The 16,349-nt window shown below is 48.3% G+C and overlaps 1 protein-coding gene across 1 annotated transcript in view; it reads left to right on the plus strand.

Annotated features, from left to right (window-relative positions):
* Window positions 1-16,349, plus strand: part of LOC311369759 (uncharacterized protein) — a gene marked incomplete at both ends in the record, with an annotated part of 28,646 nt that overhangs the window by 2,559 nt on the left and 9,738 nt on the right. The window contains 15 exons of the mRNA XM_084487967.1: window positions 1,055-1,629; window positions 4,444-4,464; window positions 4,569-4,631; window positions 6,110-6,163; window positions 6,258-6,302; window positions 6,511-6,537; window positions 7,092-7,136; window positions 7,755-7,799; window positions 8,145-8,198; window positions 9,852-9,920; window positions 10,300-10,368; window positions 10,819-10,887; window positions 14,737-14,805; window positions 15,829-15,897; window positions 16,138-16,206. Of these exons, the coding sequence (XP_084344093.1) occupies window positions 1,055-1,629; window positions 4,444-4,464; window positions 4,569-4,631; window positions 6,110-6,163; window positions 6,258-6,302; window positions 6,511-6,537; window positions 7,092-7,136; window positions 7,755-7,799; window positions 8,145-8,198; window positions 9,852-9,920; window positions 10,300-10,368; window positions 10,819-10,887; window positions 14,737-14,805; window positions 15,829-15,897; window positions 16,138-16,206 (1,343 nt within the window). The remainder of the gene's footprint in view (window positions 1-1,054; window positions 1,630-4,443; window positions 4,465-4,568; window positions 4,632-6,109; window positions 6,164-6,257; window positions 6,303-6,510; window positions 6,538-7,091; window positions 7,137-7,754; window positions 7,800-8,144; window positions 8,199-9,851; window positions 9,921-10,299; window positions 10,369-10,818; window positions 10,888-14,736; window positions 14,806-15,828; window positions 15,898-16,137; window positions 16,207-16,349) is intronic.

The raw sequence follows: 16,349 nt of genomic DNA on the forward strand, positions 1-16,349 counted from the left end.
ATACTTCACCCTCCATCAAATCCTGGAAATGAAATATGCACAGGTCATTTCCTGCTTTTAAAATGCCCCCTGGTTACCCAGCGATGAAAAAGAAAAACAAATCACATGCATGCTGGTCTTTGTAGTCTTGAACCCAGACGATGTGTGCAGCAGCAGATCATTTGAAATTTCCAGCTGTGGCAGGAAATATACGATAGGCCCTCTTTGTCCTGAGTAGCTGGTTAGACGAAGGCCGAGGTTCAAAGGGTTGAAGTGAATGAAATGTTGCTCCGAGCTACGAGGATTCCAAACTCAGGTCCAGGTTCAGGTCTGGGATCCAACCTGAATGAAATCATTCCTCGTGTGTGTGTGTGTGTGTGTGTGTGTGTGTGTGTGAATGATCTTACCATCATGGGCTCATGATGACAGACAGCCTAGCCTTTACATCAGTTCCTTCATAATCTGCGTGTTCTCATCCATCACTTGCTCACCTGTTCCTCTCCTCCCTCCTCATCCTCCCCTTCATCATGCCCTCCCTCACTGTCCTCCTGTTCATGTTGTCTTTCTCCCTCTTCTTCATCCTCCTCCTCTTCCTCACTGTCTTCATTGTATTGTTCCTCTCCTATGTCCTCTTCCTCATTTCCTCTCCTTTGTCCTCCTCCTCCTCCTCCTCCTCATCCCCCCTTTTCCTCCTCATCCTCTACCTCCTCCTCTTCAACCTCCTCCTCCCCCCTCTCTTCTCTTCCTCCTCGCCTTCTTCCTCCCCCTCCCCCTCCACCTTCCCCTTCCTTCCTCCTCCTCCTCCCCACCCTCTTCTCCCTACTCCTTCTTTACCTTCATTCTCCACCTTCTCCTCTTCTCCCCCCTCTTCCTCCTCCTCCTCCTCCTCCTCCTCCTCATCATCCTCCTCCTCCTCCACCCTCTTCTCCCCACCTCTTCTCCCTCCCCTCCCTCTTCGCCTCCTCCCCTCTTCTCCTCCTCCACCTCTCCTACGCCCCTTCATTCTCCACCTCCCCCCCTCACCCTCCCTCCCCCCCCTCACCCTCCCTCCTCCCTCACCCCCCCCCCCCAACAGCGCTCGGCGGCGAGGACTGCGGCGTGGAGGTGGCCTTCCTGGTGGACAGCTCGGAGAGCGCCAAGGAGAACCACGCCCAGGAGAAGCGGCTGGCCACCGACGTGGTGGAGCGGCTGCAGGGCGTGCGGCTGGCGTCGGGCCGCGGCGTGTCCTCCCGCGCCGCCCTGCTGCAGTACAGCAGCACCGTGATCGTGGAGCAGACCTTCAAGCAGTGGCGCGGCGCGCAGGACTTCAAGGCGCGCGTGGCGCCCATCGTGTACATCGGCCACGGCACGTACGCCACTTACGCCATCACCAACCTGACGCGCCTCTACCTGGAGGAGTCGCCGGCGGCCAGCATCAAGGTGGCCATCCTGCTGTACGACGGCATCTCGCACCCCCGCAACCCGGACATCCTGGCGGCGGTGGCCGACGCCAAGAACCAGGGCGTGCGCTTCTTCACCATCGGCATCACGCCGCAGGCCAACGAGGTGGTGAACGTGGGCATGCTGCAGCAGATCGCCAGCTCGCCCGCCGCGCGCTACCTCCACAACCTGCAGGACCGCGCCATCGTGGACAAGGTGGTCAAGGAGATTGTGAGTAAAGACAAAAAAAAACGGGTCAAAAACTAACAAAAAAGTCCGGTTTCGATGGGTGGAAGTGAATGTGACGACGTCACATTCGGCGGCAGTAGCTCAGGAGGTGGAGCGGGTTGGCTGGTAACCGCAAGGTTGCCGATTCGATCCCGCCGGCTCCTCCTAGCTGAGTGTCGAGGTGTCCCTGAGCGAGACGCCTCTAACCCTGACTGATCCCCACGTGGCTGACTCCGCCGTCGGTGTGTGAATGTGTGCATGAATGGGTGAACGTCAGGCAATATTGTAAAGCACTCTGGATAAAAGTGCTATATGAATGCAGTCCATTTACCATTTAAATCAGCTGACACCAGTTTGAGCCAATCGGAAACGTCTGATGATGCGTCGGTTTGTTTCACGAGAGGCGGGATGTGATGTTGCCGTCGCTAAGGTTTGATCGAAGCGTTAGGTTAGTTAGAGGTTTTATTGGTGTGATATTCACTGTTCATTTGACAACATTCTCAAACCTTGCTTGTTGCTGACAATCAGCTCTCACTTCCACACCTCTTACAACCATTCAGCCGTAGACTGCGTAGACCACCTGTTGCTGCCATAGCAACAGGTGGCCGTTGGCTCGGAAAATTCACCATGGAAATTACACTTACTTTTTGGGGAAAATATTGGAAATACTGTTTGGATTCTATTTAATTTGATTCAATGCATCACATTCCTTCAGTGTGCACGCACACACACACGCACGCACGCACGCACGCACGCACGCACGCACAAACAGACCAACTCAAACTGCAACACACACTCTCTCTCTCTCTCTCTCTCTCTCTCTCTCTCTCTCCCTCACACACATACACACAGACACGCACTCACACTCACACATAAACTTTCCCACACACACTTTCACACACACACACACACACACACACACACACACACACACACACACACACACACACACACACACACACACACACACACACACACACACTTTCACAACACACACACACACACACACACACACACACACTCACACAGACACATATCCACATGCATCATAAAACATCGCTGCTTGTAGGTGTATCATAAAGTCGGGGCAGGAAACAATGTAAATAAAAAAACCCAGGCCGGCGGGTATGAGATTCACCCAGACCGGTAACATCTGCTCCTGGTTACAGAAAAAAACCCTGTCGTTTATTTGGTACAGTAGGGGTGGGGGTGAGCTTAAATGAACCAGGCAAGACCGGACAGGCACAACGCATATTTCAATAATCCGCCGCGGCTCCCTGTTGCCACAAGCTGTGAGGAAAAAAAACACACCTTGATATGAGATCCACACAAGAAGGTGAAAGCTGTTATTTAACTTCTTTGGCATATTTGGGCGGGCGCTTTCGCACGTTTTACGCGCACGTTTAGCGTCGGATGATTAGCAACCGGACAGGATGAGATAACGCAGGATGAGAGCCGCTACCCTCCTGACGCGAACACGCATCTGTTGACGAGGCCTGGAGCGATCCATGTTGGGTCTCGGAGCGGCGTAGTTGAAGGTTTGCATCCGGCTTAGAGCAAGTAAAAGCATTAAAAGCATTGCTTTTAAAAGCATTGCTTTTAATGCTTTTTTTCCGCATGTGTTTATGCACAGAATTGTCCACTGGTGTCCCCGGCCGATTTGATCTGGGTTTGAACCCAATGTCCCAACGACCTAACTCCAAGCACCCTTTGAGCAACGCGTCTCACCCCTTGCCTGCTCGTTATCGACCCGTCGGCCCTCCCCTGGTACCCGCTGTGAGACGCTGTGAACGAAAGTGTCTCGCTTAAGTCTTGCTAGTCAGATCAGACACGCTGTGTTTCACACTGTGTAGAACGGATATTAAAACGCCAAATACGCAACGTGGTTGAAATACTGCTCCATCTCCCCTCCCCCCCCCCCCCCCACTTCTGATCGCCGTGTTTTTCTGGCGGTCTCACGCGAGCATCGAACGCACGTCGTCAAAGCCATACGTCTGCACACGTGCTGAGAGGGCCCCCCGAGGAGGGCCGGCGTAAGATCACGTATCGTCTGCCTATAAGAGGCCCTCCGGGGGGGGGGCCCAGCTCGTAGCCCGAGTGTTTCCTGAGAGTTTCCACGGCGTCTTCACAGAGAGAACCCACAGACCTCTGGTGGCGACAGACTGACAGCCCCCGTCCTCATCCGGTGGGAGGAAATGTTTGACGTTTTTTTTTTTTCCGAGGGGATCCATTCCTCCATCGTCGACCGTGGTCCTCCATGTGTTTTTTGTTTGGTCCGGCCCGGGGATGGAATTCTTCTGTTATTGCATCTTCTTATTGGGGAGATGGAGATGACGGCTTTGATGTCGGCATAGGAGGAACAGAGAACAGAGACGTTAAACTCAACGCTAATCTGAAGTGGTTTCGCGGTGTCTGCTGGAAGGGCGAGAGAGGGGGGGGGGGGTGTGTGTGTGTGGAGGTTTTGAATTGTTTATGGTTGCCAGCGTCTACTGTATTGTTTTGTTGTGTTTTTTTTCTTGTTAATAAAACCAAAAGACAAAATAAAGGCGCGGTGTCAGAACGTGGCGCCGCGCAGTCAGACACGGCGAGAGGAGGGTTTGTTTGGAGTTTGAAAAACGCGGGACTGTACATCGCCGCGAACCATGGCGGCGGTCGCCGCGTGGCGACCGCCGCACCAGAAAATGGCGGGTCGCGGGAACGCCGCCAGGGCGCTCTCTTGAGTCTAGCCATCTGGTTATCGCTCCGGCCTCCGGCGGGCCTCCGTGGCTGACGGCCGATCTTGACTCTGACTCTTCTTTTGTGCTTCTGTCTTTTCAGACCCAGCTGGCCGAGGACGGGGTAAGTGTTCTCCCGCTCTCTCCCACGCTTTGATCCGCCGCCCGTCGGGGTCAGGGGCTTCCGCTGCTAACTTTGTCCCTCTCGTGTCTCCGTACCCTTTCAAGTGTCCGGTCGCCAAGAGCCAGTGCGCGTGTCAGAAGGGCGAGAGGGGCCCCGTCGGCCCCGCGGTAACTACACACTACACACGCCTTTTTGTCTTTATTTTGATGTTGATTTTTCAGTTTCCGTTTTCATTTCATTTAATTGCTGTGTTGATTTTTTTTGTGGTCGATTTAATTAAGTACGTCATCTTGATTTTTGAGTCGATTCATATTTGGTCTTGATTTTTTTTTCATCATTCCCCTTTCACCCTGCCGCACTTAGACACCGCACGCACAACATAGACACACACACACGCACGCACGCACACACAGACACACACACACACACACACACACACACACACACACACAAAGTCACATCGTAGCCGTCTGTGAAAACCACACATATTCTTCTGAAGTCGCTAAGACACAATCACTGCCAGCATGTCTGCTTTGAAGATGTGGAGGGGAGCAGGGCGAGCAACAAAAGACCCCTTGATAATTGCGTATGTAATTGCCAGATTTCTTGTAAGGAGTTGGAAGTGAGGGGAAGGGCTGGGCGGGAGGGCCGGGAGTAAATTGCTGGATGTTTCCAGTTGATGAAGTTCACACGCTATATGCAGACAGCAGACCCTGTGTACAGAACCGGTCCGCAGACCACACATGTTAGGAGAGGGCGATTGAGGCCCCATTCGTGGCATCAACAGTAAATTGAGAACATCCCAATCCACCTATGTGGGGATTTCAAAATGACCAAACCAGAGAAGAAGATAAAAGGAAAACACGACATATCAGTGTGTTGTTATGTACAGAATAAAAAAAATTCTTATTCTGTTGTTTTTTACATTTTTTTTTTTTAACAGTTTACCCGTATTTCACACGTTTCCGGAACATGGTCTCTCACAGTGTTCCATGTTGTTTTATGACCTCTGAGGGGAGTGAGAGTGATTCTGTTAGCTGTCGGCTGTAGCGCTTTGATGTGCTCCCGACAGGATGGGAAGAGGTAATGAACCTCGTAAAGCCCCTAATGGGCTAAAGCAACGCATAAGTCTCTCTATACGTCCTCTGTAATACCATGTCAAAAATATAAACATAAATATAAACACACTCACACAGGCGATTAACATACACACACACACATACACATACACAAACAGGAAAACCACACACAAACACACAGAGGCTAATAATATACACTACACAGGAAAACAACACACAAACACGCAGACACAAGCTAATAACACACACACACACACACACACACACAGGAAATCAACACACACATGCAAAGACACACGGGCAAACCACACACACACACACACACACACACACACACAGGCAAACCACAAACACATACACACAAACATACACACATACCCATACAAACACATAAACACACACAATCCACAACAGACACACACAATGGCCTTGAGGGTGTTTGACTCCCAGAAGAAGAGGTGGCTAGCTTTGAGCGGTGTGTGTGTGGGGGCGGATGGTCTCCACGAGTGTTTCTGCTTGTCTTAATAATGGACGTTGAAATGTCACCGTCGTGGCGGTCTCCACAGGGCAAGAAGGGGCGCTCGGGCGAAGACGGAACCCCGGGTACCAAAGGTTTTAAGGTACGACGTCCTGTCGCCGCGTCGAATGTATACACTATCCCGTTGGCGAGGCCGTCTTTGAGTGTCCCGCTGAACATTGACCTTCTGACCCCAGGGAGAGAGCGGACTTAGCGGACTTCCCGGTCGTGACGGCTCGGAGGTGAGGACAAAGTGGAAGCATTTGAGGTTTACACAACAAGTGCAGTGAATCCTTTGCTCGTGACTATGAAACCCAAATAGATATTTAAGAATCTGAGTCCATTGTTTTTTTTGCTAAAGTGTTCTTTGCTCAATGCCTCCATGGTGTTTTTGATTGCTGTCGGATTGCCCACTCATGCCTCTCTCTGTTTTTTGTTGTGTCACCACAGGGGAAATCCGGCTACAAAGGAGAGAAGGTGTGCTGTCGACTTTATTGGAGATACTTTAAATATTTGTTTGTGTGTTTGTTTTGTTTGTCGCACGGCTCCCCTGATTCACGGGGGAAAAAAAAAAACATGTAGATGACGGGGAGACAAAGCGTGGAAGATTCTAGACTTAAAGGGCTGACATTATGGGACTGTAGCCTACTTTTTAAACGTTGAGTAAAGTCTTCAAAGACGCCACCGGTGGATCGAGTTCAGCTTCATCACGAGTATTCAAACTTTCATTTAAATTCACATTCCATGCCACGCTCGAATGGGGTTAACCGCGGTTAACAGTTTAAATTATAAAGCGAGGTTGTGTTGCTTCATTCTCAAGAGATTCCGCCGAGCAAGTTGAGACAGGAACGCACACTTTTTTTTTTTAATCCGTTATTCAACATTACCTTATAACGCATACAGACATTGACAAATTCTAAAACATCTTTGTCCCTCAATGACAGGATATGAACTAATATTAGTGGTTCCCGACAAGTGCGCCCTGAAATTCCTTGCGAAGATGACTGTTGTTATGTTTTGTGTGTTTTCAGGGAGAAAGGGGAGAATGTGGAACACCTGGCATTAAGGGCGACCGGGTAAGTTGCACTTTCATTTTCCGACTGAAAGCCACCATTATTTCCCTGTCCCATTGGGCTGACCGGTAGTTAACTATGGCTCCCTTTACACCTGGAGCACAATGTATTCATCTATAATCAGCAAATATTTCCTGGGGTTCATACAGCGAACATCAGCCGGGTGGTGAACTAACTTTATCCTCTTTTTCATGAACGGACAAGAAGAACAACACAGATGTATATATATAAAAGAATACAAATACCAATTAGCTAATCAGCTTTATGCTAAAGTCCTATTAACAACTAAATATGAAGGTGCAAATATGCAGGAAAACAAGCAAATTTTTTGGTCAGTAACGGAAGTATTCAGCAAATTCGTTTTAGATTGGTTGTTGACGGCAAAGTGCTTTTGTTTTATGAGTAATGAAAGGGTTATAGTAAGGGATGATAAGGACGTTTTCCTAGATGCCCGCCATGTTTTCTTATTTCTCAGTTTGTCATTAAGAAAGCAAATCTAAATCAACCGTTTTGATTTGTAGGTTGATGTCGCACTCTGATTGGATAGAACCGTCCGTTGAAATGCTAAAAGCGTAGAGGCGTTAGGTGTGATGTGAGCTAACTGACTGTATCATTGACCAGGGTGTGGAGGGCCCCATTGGGAACCGAGGAATCCGGGGACTACAGGTGACTCTTATTTTCAGATCCCCTCTCTTGTTATTTTCATCTTTAATAAAACACATTATGAATGATGCCCCACTTTCCCACCTTTTCATTGGCAACAATAACCTGATTTATATTCAACATTATATTCAATACTGTGTGTACTGATTTATACTAAGAGATTTGATCAGAGCTATGTTGATTCAGTAACAAATAGCCCAACTGTTTTTAAAATGGCTTCACTTTGAATTAGTTTAGGTATGGTATATTACTGTTGGTGTGGCCGATCCGTATTCTAGTGTGGGATCCACAATGCCTTTATGAGGTCCAAAGTGCCTTTGAGAGTAACATCTTCCGGGTCTTTCTCAGGGTTTGGCCGGTCCCCCCGGTGACATCGGCCCTGAAGGTCCTCTCGGACGCAAAGTAAGTACTTCCTGTCACAATGGTGAAAAGTTAGAACATATTCCGAAAAATCCTCCGTCGTCCCTCATACGTCGACCAAAGACACTGCAGCATTTTGGTTTTCTGCCTTGATCTGTTCTTGTGAATAAACTGCGCAAGCAGGTTAAGCGTTCTAGCCTCTCCTGGTCAAAGCGCGTACAGGAGACCTTGGTGGGACGTCTGTAGGCCTACTTAACACATGCGTTAGGTTTCAAACCCCCAAGTTCACGCCAAAGATAAGAGACTCCGCCACGGTAGATTTATCATCCCCAAGAAAGAAAGGGTGTTACCGCTTGTCTGGAATGTCACTTATAGCGCAACGTCGGTTTTTAGCTCGTTTTTCAAAGAATAAACTTTGAAGACAAACAGGTGTTCTTTGAATTTCAGACACGTAGCCTACCAACCACCGAAGGTGAAATCGGATTTGAATAAATCCGGCTCAAATTATTCCAGGCACCAGCTGCGTCCACTCCTGACGCGCGCATGTGTGTGCCTTAGAAGTCGGCCTACATACCTAGCCCGCACACTCGTGCGTGCGTGTGGACGTGTGTATATCATTACCAACTGTCCGACAGGCATACTTGTGACGCGCTGTCAGTCAATCATTTGAAACCCCCCTCGATTTTTACTCGACAAGGGGGGGTCAGCGCGGCCTGTCATTAGCCTGTCAGGCTATTAGCCTCTCGTTCAGCTACGTACGTGCGCTTCGGCTGCCAGCGGCCGATGAGCAGAGCGTACTGGCAGCTCGGCGTAACCCCGCCCTAATGGTTTAGGAAGAATGCATGTACGCATCGTCTCAACGTCAAGTCGTATCAGCTAATGTCTGGCTCGCCGACCCCGGGCCCTGACTTGCCCCAACCAGCAAAGGGGGGGAGGGGGCAAAAAAAAACCTAAATAAAGGAAATGAAAGAAAGCACTAAACACTGGTATGCTGGCTACTAGAAGGTTCCTTGAGCCTTTTTGTGTTCCCTGTATCCCTGCCTGGTGATTTATGGTCGCTGTCTCAGTCATTCTTTACCAATAAAGCACCAGAGCGAGGGAATGTCTTCCGTACGACTGAAAATGACACATCTGTGCCCTTTTAACGGATGTCACACCTGCATTGTAAACCAGTTCACTTTTACTAGTGGGGCTGGGAAGGAGGCTAGGAGTGTGTGTGTGTTTACTTCTGAGTGTATGATTGTATGTGTGTGTGTGTGTGTTTATTGTAAGTGTGTGTGTGTGTTTACTTCTGAGTGTATGATTGTATGTGTGTGTGTGTGTGTTTATTGTAAGTGTGTGTGTGTGTGTGTGTGTGTGTGTCTGTGTGTGTGTATGTGTGTGTGACTCCCTGTATGTGTGCGTGTGCCTGTGTGTGTGTACGTGTGTGTGTGTGTATGTGAGTGTGTGTCTCTCTCTTTGTATGTGTGCGTGTCTGTGTGTGTGTGTGTGTGTGTGTGTCTGTCTATCAATCTGTGTTTGTGTGTGTATGTGGCTGGGTTTGAGTGCGTGTGTGTCTCTGTATGTGTGTGTGTGTGTGTGTAACAGTAATGCCTCTATGCACATATCCACTCGTCCACCATAAATGGTCGTTTCCATGTGTTTCTTGATTCACCTGGTTCATATCTGTCCCCTACTCCCCTTCTCTTCTCCCAGGGGGACCGGGGGCTCTCAGGACCACCCGGGGTCCAGGGGGAGACCGGGATCGGACTGGCAGGACCCAAGGTGACGCACGCTCCCATCTGTAGGAGAAGAACCTCACATGGAGGAAGTTGAAGCGCCGTGTCTGATCTCATCTGTGTGTCTTCTCCTCCTCTTCCCCATCGTTCTCCTCCTCCTCCTCCTCTTCCTCCACCACCCCTCCTCCTTCTTCCCCTCCTCCTCTTCCTCCCGTTCTTCTTCCTACCCTACCTCCTCCTCCTCTTCCTCCTCCTGATATGCCTCCCCTCACTCCTCTTCCTCATCTCCCCCCTTGTCCTCCTCCTCCTCTTCCTCCTCCCCATTTCTCCTCCCCTACTCTCCCTCATATTTATTCTCCTCCCCTACCTCCTCCTCTACCTCCCCCTCCTCTTCCTCCTCCCCCTCCTCCCCCTCTACTGTGTAGGGTGACATCGGTTTCCAGGGGCGACTGGGCCCCCCCGGCCCCCCAGGCCTTGGGGAGTCCGGACCACCGGTGAGTAGGGCCATGTGGTTTAAGTTCCTCTTGACAAAACCTGGAAAACCTGGAATAACATGGAAAATATTCCAATCATGGGAAATGGGAATTGGGAAACATTTTCAACATCCAACGTAAAAAATACTGAGAGATTTTTGAATGACAACATAGAGTTTAATATGGTCGTTTTTTTAATATATATGTATATATATATATATATATATATATATATATATATATATATATTTATATGTATATATACGGTCTTGTTGGATTTAAACATACAACACTGTGTTCAGAGGAAGCTAGTGCCAGCTGATGCCAGATGGGGGAGCCAGCGAATCATGTTGCGGCCTCTGTCAATTAAACCAATGATATTGTCCTTGTCCAATTACCGGAGTTTCTGGTAAAAGATTTTCCCAGGTTACACCTTCTAAACTATCTTTTTGTTTGTTTGCTTTTCCCCAGGGGCCTCAAGGGCCACAGGGGATCCAAGGGGAGAAGGGGCCCCTCGGCGAGGGCCTCCCGGGGTCCAAAGTAAGTCCCATGTTTCCTTCATCTCATTCCCATTTCTCTCCTTGCCATTTTTCCTTCCTCCCGCTGAGGTCACTTGCCTCATCGAGCTAACCCCCCCCCCCAACCCCTACCCTAACCCCGCCCCCCACCCTAACCCTAACCCCCCCCCCGTGGCTCAACATCTGGGGAGCGTCTGGGCTTTCAGATCCCAGAGGAAGACTTTTGACAACACAGAGACGTGATCTACAGATGATCGGGAACGCCAGACCGTTTCCGATGTGTCAGTGCGGCGTTCCTTTGTCCCCGTGAGGGAACGGAGATCTCCCAGAATGTTCCTCATGTCATTTTATGGAATGATCGTGTTATCATCGTTATTATCGCATGACATAATTACATTGGTAAACGAAGGAGTTGACGCATTCTGTGTTTTCCGGAACATTAAAGAAAGTAAATATCTGCGTTGATATGGGTAATAGTGAGGAAGCAAACTCACACACAAACACATGTGCACGCACTCACTCATAAATGCAACCGCACACAAAGTGACAGGCACATACTCACACGCCCGCACAGACGGTTCTCATTCTTGACTTTGTTCTGTAATTAAATATTTGCATATTTTTGTTTTCGCAAGGACTTGGCAGACAATACTGAAATTCCATCGCTGATACCACCGTGCAGGGGGAATTTACAAAGACACCTCCTCTCACACGCACACACATGCACACACACATGCACGGACGCACTAACCTAAAGGGTTTGACAATTACAGATTGCATCCCACCTCAAACCCTGTCATTTTTTCTGTACATTCAGGGGCCCAACCCCACTTCCCATGTTAGACAATAAAACACAATCCTACACAAGTACACCTCCCCTTACCCCCCTGCACACACACACACACACACACACACACACACACATCCACCCACCTAGACACACAGACACCTCCCCCCCCCCCCCCCCACCCCCAACACACACACACACACGCACACGTTACCCTACAAGAGCGGTAGGGTTGAGCAATTACAGATGCAGGTCCCACCTGGAGCCCTGTCATTGGTTCTTCATCCAGGTGCCTCTCCCCCCGCCCCCAGCACCCCCGCCCCCCTCCACCCCCCCCTCACGTGTGAGGAGGTAGAACATGACCGTGCGTGCGGAGCCTCACGTGAGCCGCGTAATGATGACGCATAAATGCTTTTGCCGGGCGGCCGAGGTCCCTGATAAACGGATATCCACAGAGGAGTCTTTTATTTAACTCTCCCTCCACCGCCACCGCCACCGCCACCGCCACTGTCGTACCCAGGCCCATTCATCATCTGATGGAGCTCCACTGGGCACAGGAGGAGCTGGTGCTGGTGGTGGCTGTGGTGGAGGTGGAGGAGAGGTGGGGGCGCTTCTTTACACATCTCCCCCCCCCGTTGCGAAAAAGCCTCACCCCCGTCCTTCCCGAGATCTTCCACGCCTTGAGGGAACAGACTAGTTTTTCTTCTCTTTCATTATTTTTGCCGCCTTACACCCATTTGACACTGTAACGGTGGACTCGTACACCGCTCACATAATACAGACAGTCAAACAGAATTTGATTTTAAATCAAAAAGGTACTCTATTTTAAATGGAACACTACAAGGCGAAACAAACGTCTAGGGATCGTTTAAATGCAAGGATATGTAGGGAAATAATCGCAAAGTGCCCATGTGAAAGAGTAAAGCAGTAGTCAACCGAAAGGGTGCCTAACTGAAGGAGAGTGAAAACCTACTTATATAACCCCACCCCCAGTACTACTGGTCAATTAGGTCATAAGGACACTGGGGCCGAGCCCTGCCCTTGTAGTGGCACAGCTATGACCAAAAGGGGGGGGGGGGGGGGGGGGGGTCGTCACAACACACAGTGAGTGACCGCAGAATCCCATGCAGATGGCTGTGTACCATTCAGGCTTTTAGATTGGGTACAAGCTTGTAAGTCGATCCAAAAGCGTCTCGCAGTGAATTCAGAAGCGAGTCGCTGAAGCCTGGGGTCGAAGGTCAGGGCGTGTCTCACCCGAGGGACGCCTACAGGTGGGGACTGCGGACGTCGGGGAGCGAACCCTGTGCCTTTTTTTTTCTCCCAGAAACCTCCTGCAGACGTCACTGTCTTCAGCCACCGCGTGTTCTCCGTGGCGTGTACGGGCGCGTTTCCCCGGAATCCACAAGAGAGGAGTTCAGTTCTCGTGACGCCCGCTTTAACACCTCCACAGGGTAGAACACGGAGATGGATGTTGATGTTGTGACGGGTAGGGAAATGTGGTGCTTAGGGTGTAGGACTCCGAGGCCGGAAGGAGTCCAATCCCCAGTTGTCCCCACGCTGGCCTAGCCCGTAGTTAGACTTGAGCAAGATGACCTTGGAAGGCCGCAGCGCGTGACATAGCGACCTGGTTGCAGACTGAAGCGAGTAACACATGGCGACATTGTGGCAGACTGTAGAGACTTTATACTAATACATTTCATTTGAAGGCGCCTTTCTCGGGAGTCAAGAACACCGTACAAAGATACACAAAAGTCATTAAAAAGAAACAACAATAAGATAAATAAAAAAATAATAACAATAGTAAGAGACAAAGAGCAATTGGCGTCAATTGGGACATTATTGCAGACTGAAGCGCATAGCAAATAGCGACCTGGTTGCAGACTTCAGCACGTAACATAGTTACCTGGTTGCAGACTTCAGCGTGTAACATACAAAGACTTGGTTGCAGAGTCCTTTCGTGAACATGCCGATAATTCAAGGCTCCTTTTGGCTTGAAGTCCTACACCCTAAACACCACGTTTTCCTACCCGTCACAGCAATGCGACATCCACCTTGCTTGGTTGCTGCTTACCGATTGGTCAATTGTCAAGCAGAGCTGAGTGCGCAACTTCTGACTTGAAAGCTACAGCAAACCTAGCTTAAATTTGATTCTAATAAACATTGAAATTGTGCAAAGGATTTGGTTAAGAAGAAGAATGTTGAGGCCTTAACCGCTACCTGCTCCTTAATGACCTGTATTTGAATTCACTGTAAGTCACTTTGGATAACTTTGGAGTCTGATAAAGGACTAGGAGTTCCTTGTGTGACCTTCAGGTCAGAGAGAGAGAGAACAGGGCCAGGTCATTTATAGTGCTCTGCTCGGAAACAAGACGTTTGTTGTTGTTCGTGGACACAGCAGAGTAATGGCTAAACCCTCCTCTTTCTGTACTCTTTGCCAACTTGTATTACAGACCGAACCCCTCATCACTCGTATGTTTTTGATACTTCAAATACTTGAATCTCAGAGAAGCAAAACTCTAGTTTTGTGTGATTTAGTCGATACATTTTGATTTTTCAATTACGTGGATTTAACTAGAGATAGCAATGTCCCTGCAATCTGGTTTTAGAGTTGTTGTTTACTGGTCTACAGTGACATTATCAGCTTATCTTATTGTTGACATCCAAGATGAGACAACGAAATACATAATAATAAAAAGTAATTATCCTGCCAAAAATGGGTTTGAGTTATGCCTCTGTGCTTTGAGATATATTTTTTCTGTCACGTCTTCCCTGGGATTAATAAAGTAATCCTGTTTGGGATTAATTTGATCAGTAATATACTCTGTAAACAGTAGTGTCCCACAACCACTATAACCAGACTGATTTTTATTAATATTCATATACAACAATTACTATGGACGCTTAAGCCTTGGTTTTGAAGTTCATATTTTGTCACATAAAAGATGATTGTTTTGGGTGTTATTCCTTTGTTATAATTAGCTGGATATTATTTCATAGGAAATGACAAAAAGTCTGATTGTCTCTCTCTCTCTCTCTCTCTCTCTCTCTCTCTCTCTCTCTCTCTCTCTCTCTCTCTCTTTCTAGGGAGAGCGAGGCCAGGAGGGGCCCCGGGGCCCGAGAGGAATGGTCGGGGCTGGAATCAAAGGGGACAAGGTACTGTAGGTTTCTTGACTATGCCAGTCGACTACTTGGCCAGTTGGCTAGTCAACTAGTTGGCCAGTTGGCTAGTTTGTCAGAAAAACTGAAACCTTAAAACTGACAAATATGTGCAACCTCTTTATTTTAATTTTTCCATCTGCGCCATCAATATTGATGAATTGATATGAATATGCAAATGTGTTTGTCATCATCTTCGAATTAAATTGACGAAAAGACTACTTGGAATTAGGAAAGCTGTTACATTAAAAGCAAAGTTAGGAAAATTATTTGAATTAAGGACTTCTTACTGACCACTATTATATATTGAATGGATGTTACCGTCAAACTGTAATTATCTTTGCTTATTTTCTGCGTATGTTATTGCTGTCACTAATCTTTCTGCAAAAATGTGGCATTTGTTTTGTTCATAAACCACTTATGAATTGAATGCTTAATTACTATTTAGACATAACAAATACTAGGACCATACTGTGTGGTTCTAACACAGCGATTGAAGCTATTCCAAGAAATTAATAAAATAAAGAGATAAAAAAAAGTGTAAAGCCGCGGATAGAAATTTCACTTGCCAGATTGTTCCGGATTGTAGGTCTCCCCTCGGGTTTTGCGGTGCAATTCCATCCAAGGGGGATAATGACAGTGCTTTGGCTTCATTATGAAAAACAAGCATCAAGGCAGTGTGCTGTGTGGTGCAGGCACTTTGTCAACAGATGTTCAAGGTCTTGACGTATGACGTTATAAAGGATACAATCCCATTGTTTGCTATGAAGGGGCCTGGAGAAGGAAATTAAAATAAGGCAGATCTGTGGAACGCACACAAGACATACATTATCTCTGTGGTGTTGATGAACTCATCTGGAAATTTGCTGTAAGCAATAATTTGGGGCTGCTAATTGTTTTCTCATTTCATAAATTATGTGTCTGCGTAGATTTTTTTTTTTGGTTGTGCTACAGCTAGACACACACTGCAATGACACAGTGTGAACTTCATTGACCTGCAATTCTCATCCCAACCTGTAGGGGGACTATGGCTCTCCAGGTCTTCCTGGGCCACTTGGCCTCACGGGGGCCGGAATTCAAGGAGAGAAGGTGTGTTCATCAAACTCGTTCTTCTTGTTCTTCTCCTCCTTCTCCTCCTCCTCCTCCTCCTCCTCCTCCTCCTCCTCCTCCTCCTCCTCCTCCTCCTCCCCCTCCTCCATCTTATTCTTCTTCTTCTTCTGCTTCCTTTTGAGCTAATTCCTGGTGCTGTCAATCATGATCGTGTCAATCATAATCCAAAAGGAATATAACGGCACACATTTTTACTTCTGTATCTTGTGGTTCTTCCAGGGCGTGGAGGGCCCTCGGGGGCCATCAGGAATAAGGGGACCCCCAGGTGAGGGTTTCCCTGGATCTAAGGTTTGTATGTTTTGACTTCGCTTGGTACTTTTAGACTGCTATGATCCGACACTAGAGTGAGCCACGTCATGTCGGCTCCATGGAGGGGACGTGGTTCATTAGTCACGGTCTACTCTAATGCAACCCCCGTCGTCATCTCTTTA

Source organism: Micromesistius poutassou, assembly GCF_964030765.1.
Source record: "Micromesistius poutassou genome assembly, chromosome: 24".
NCBI classification, from domain to species: domain Eukaryota; kingdom Metazoa; phylum Chordata; class Actinopteri; order Gadiformes; family Gadidae; genus Micromesistius; species Micromesistius poutassou.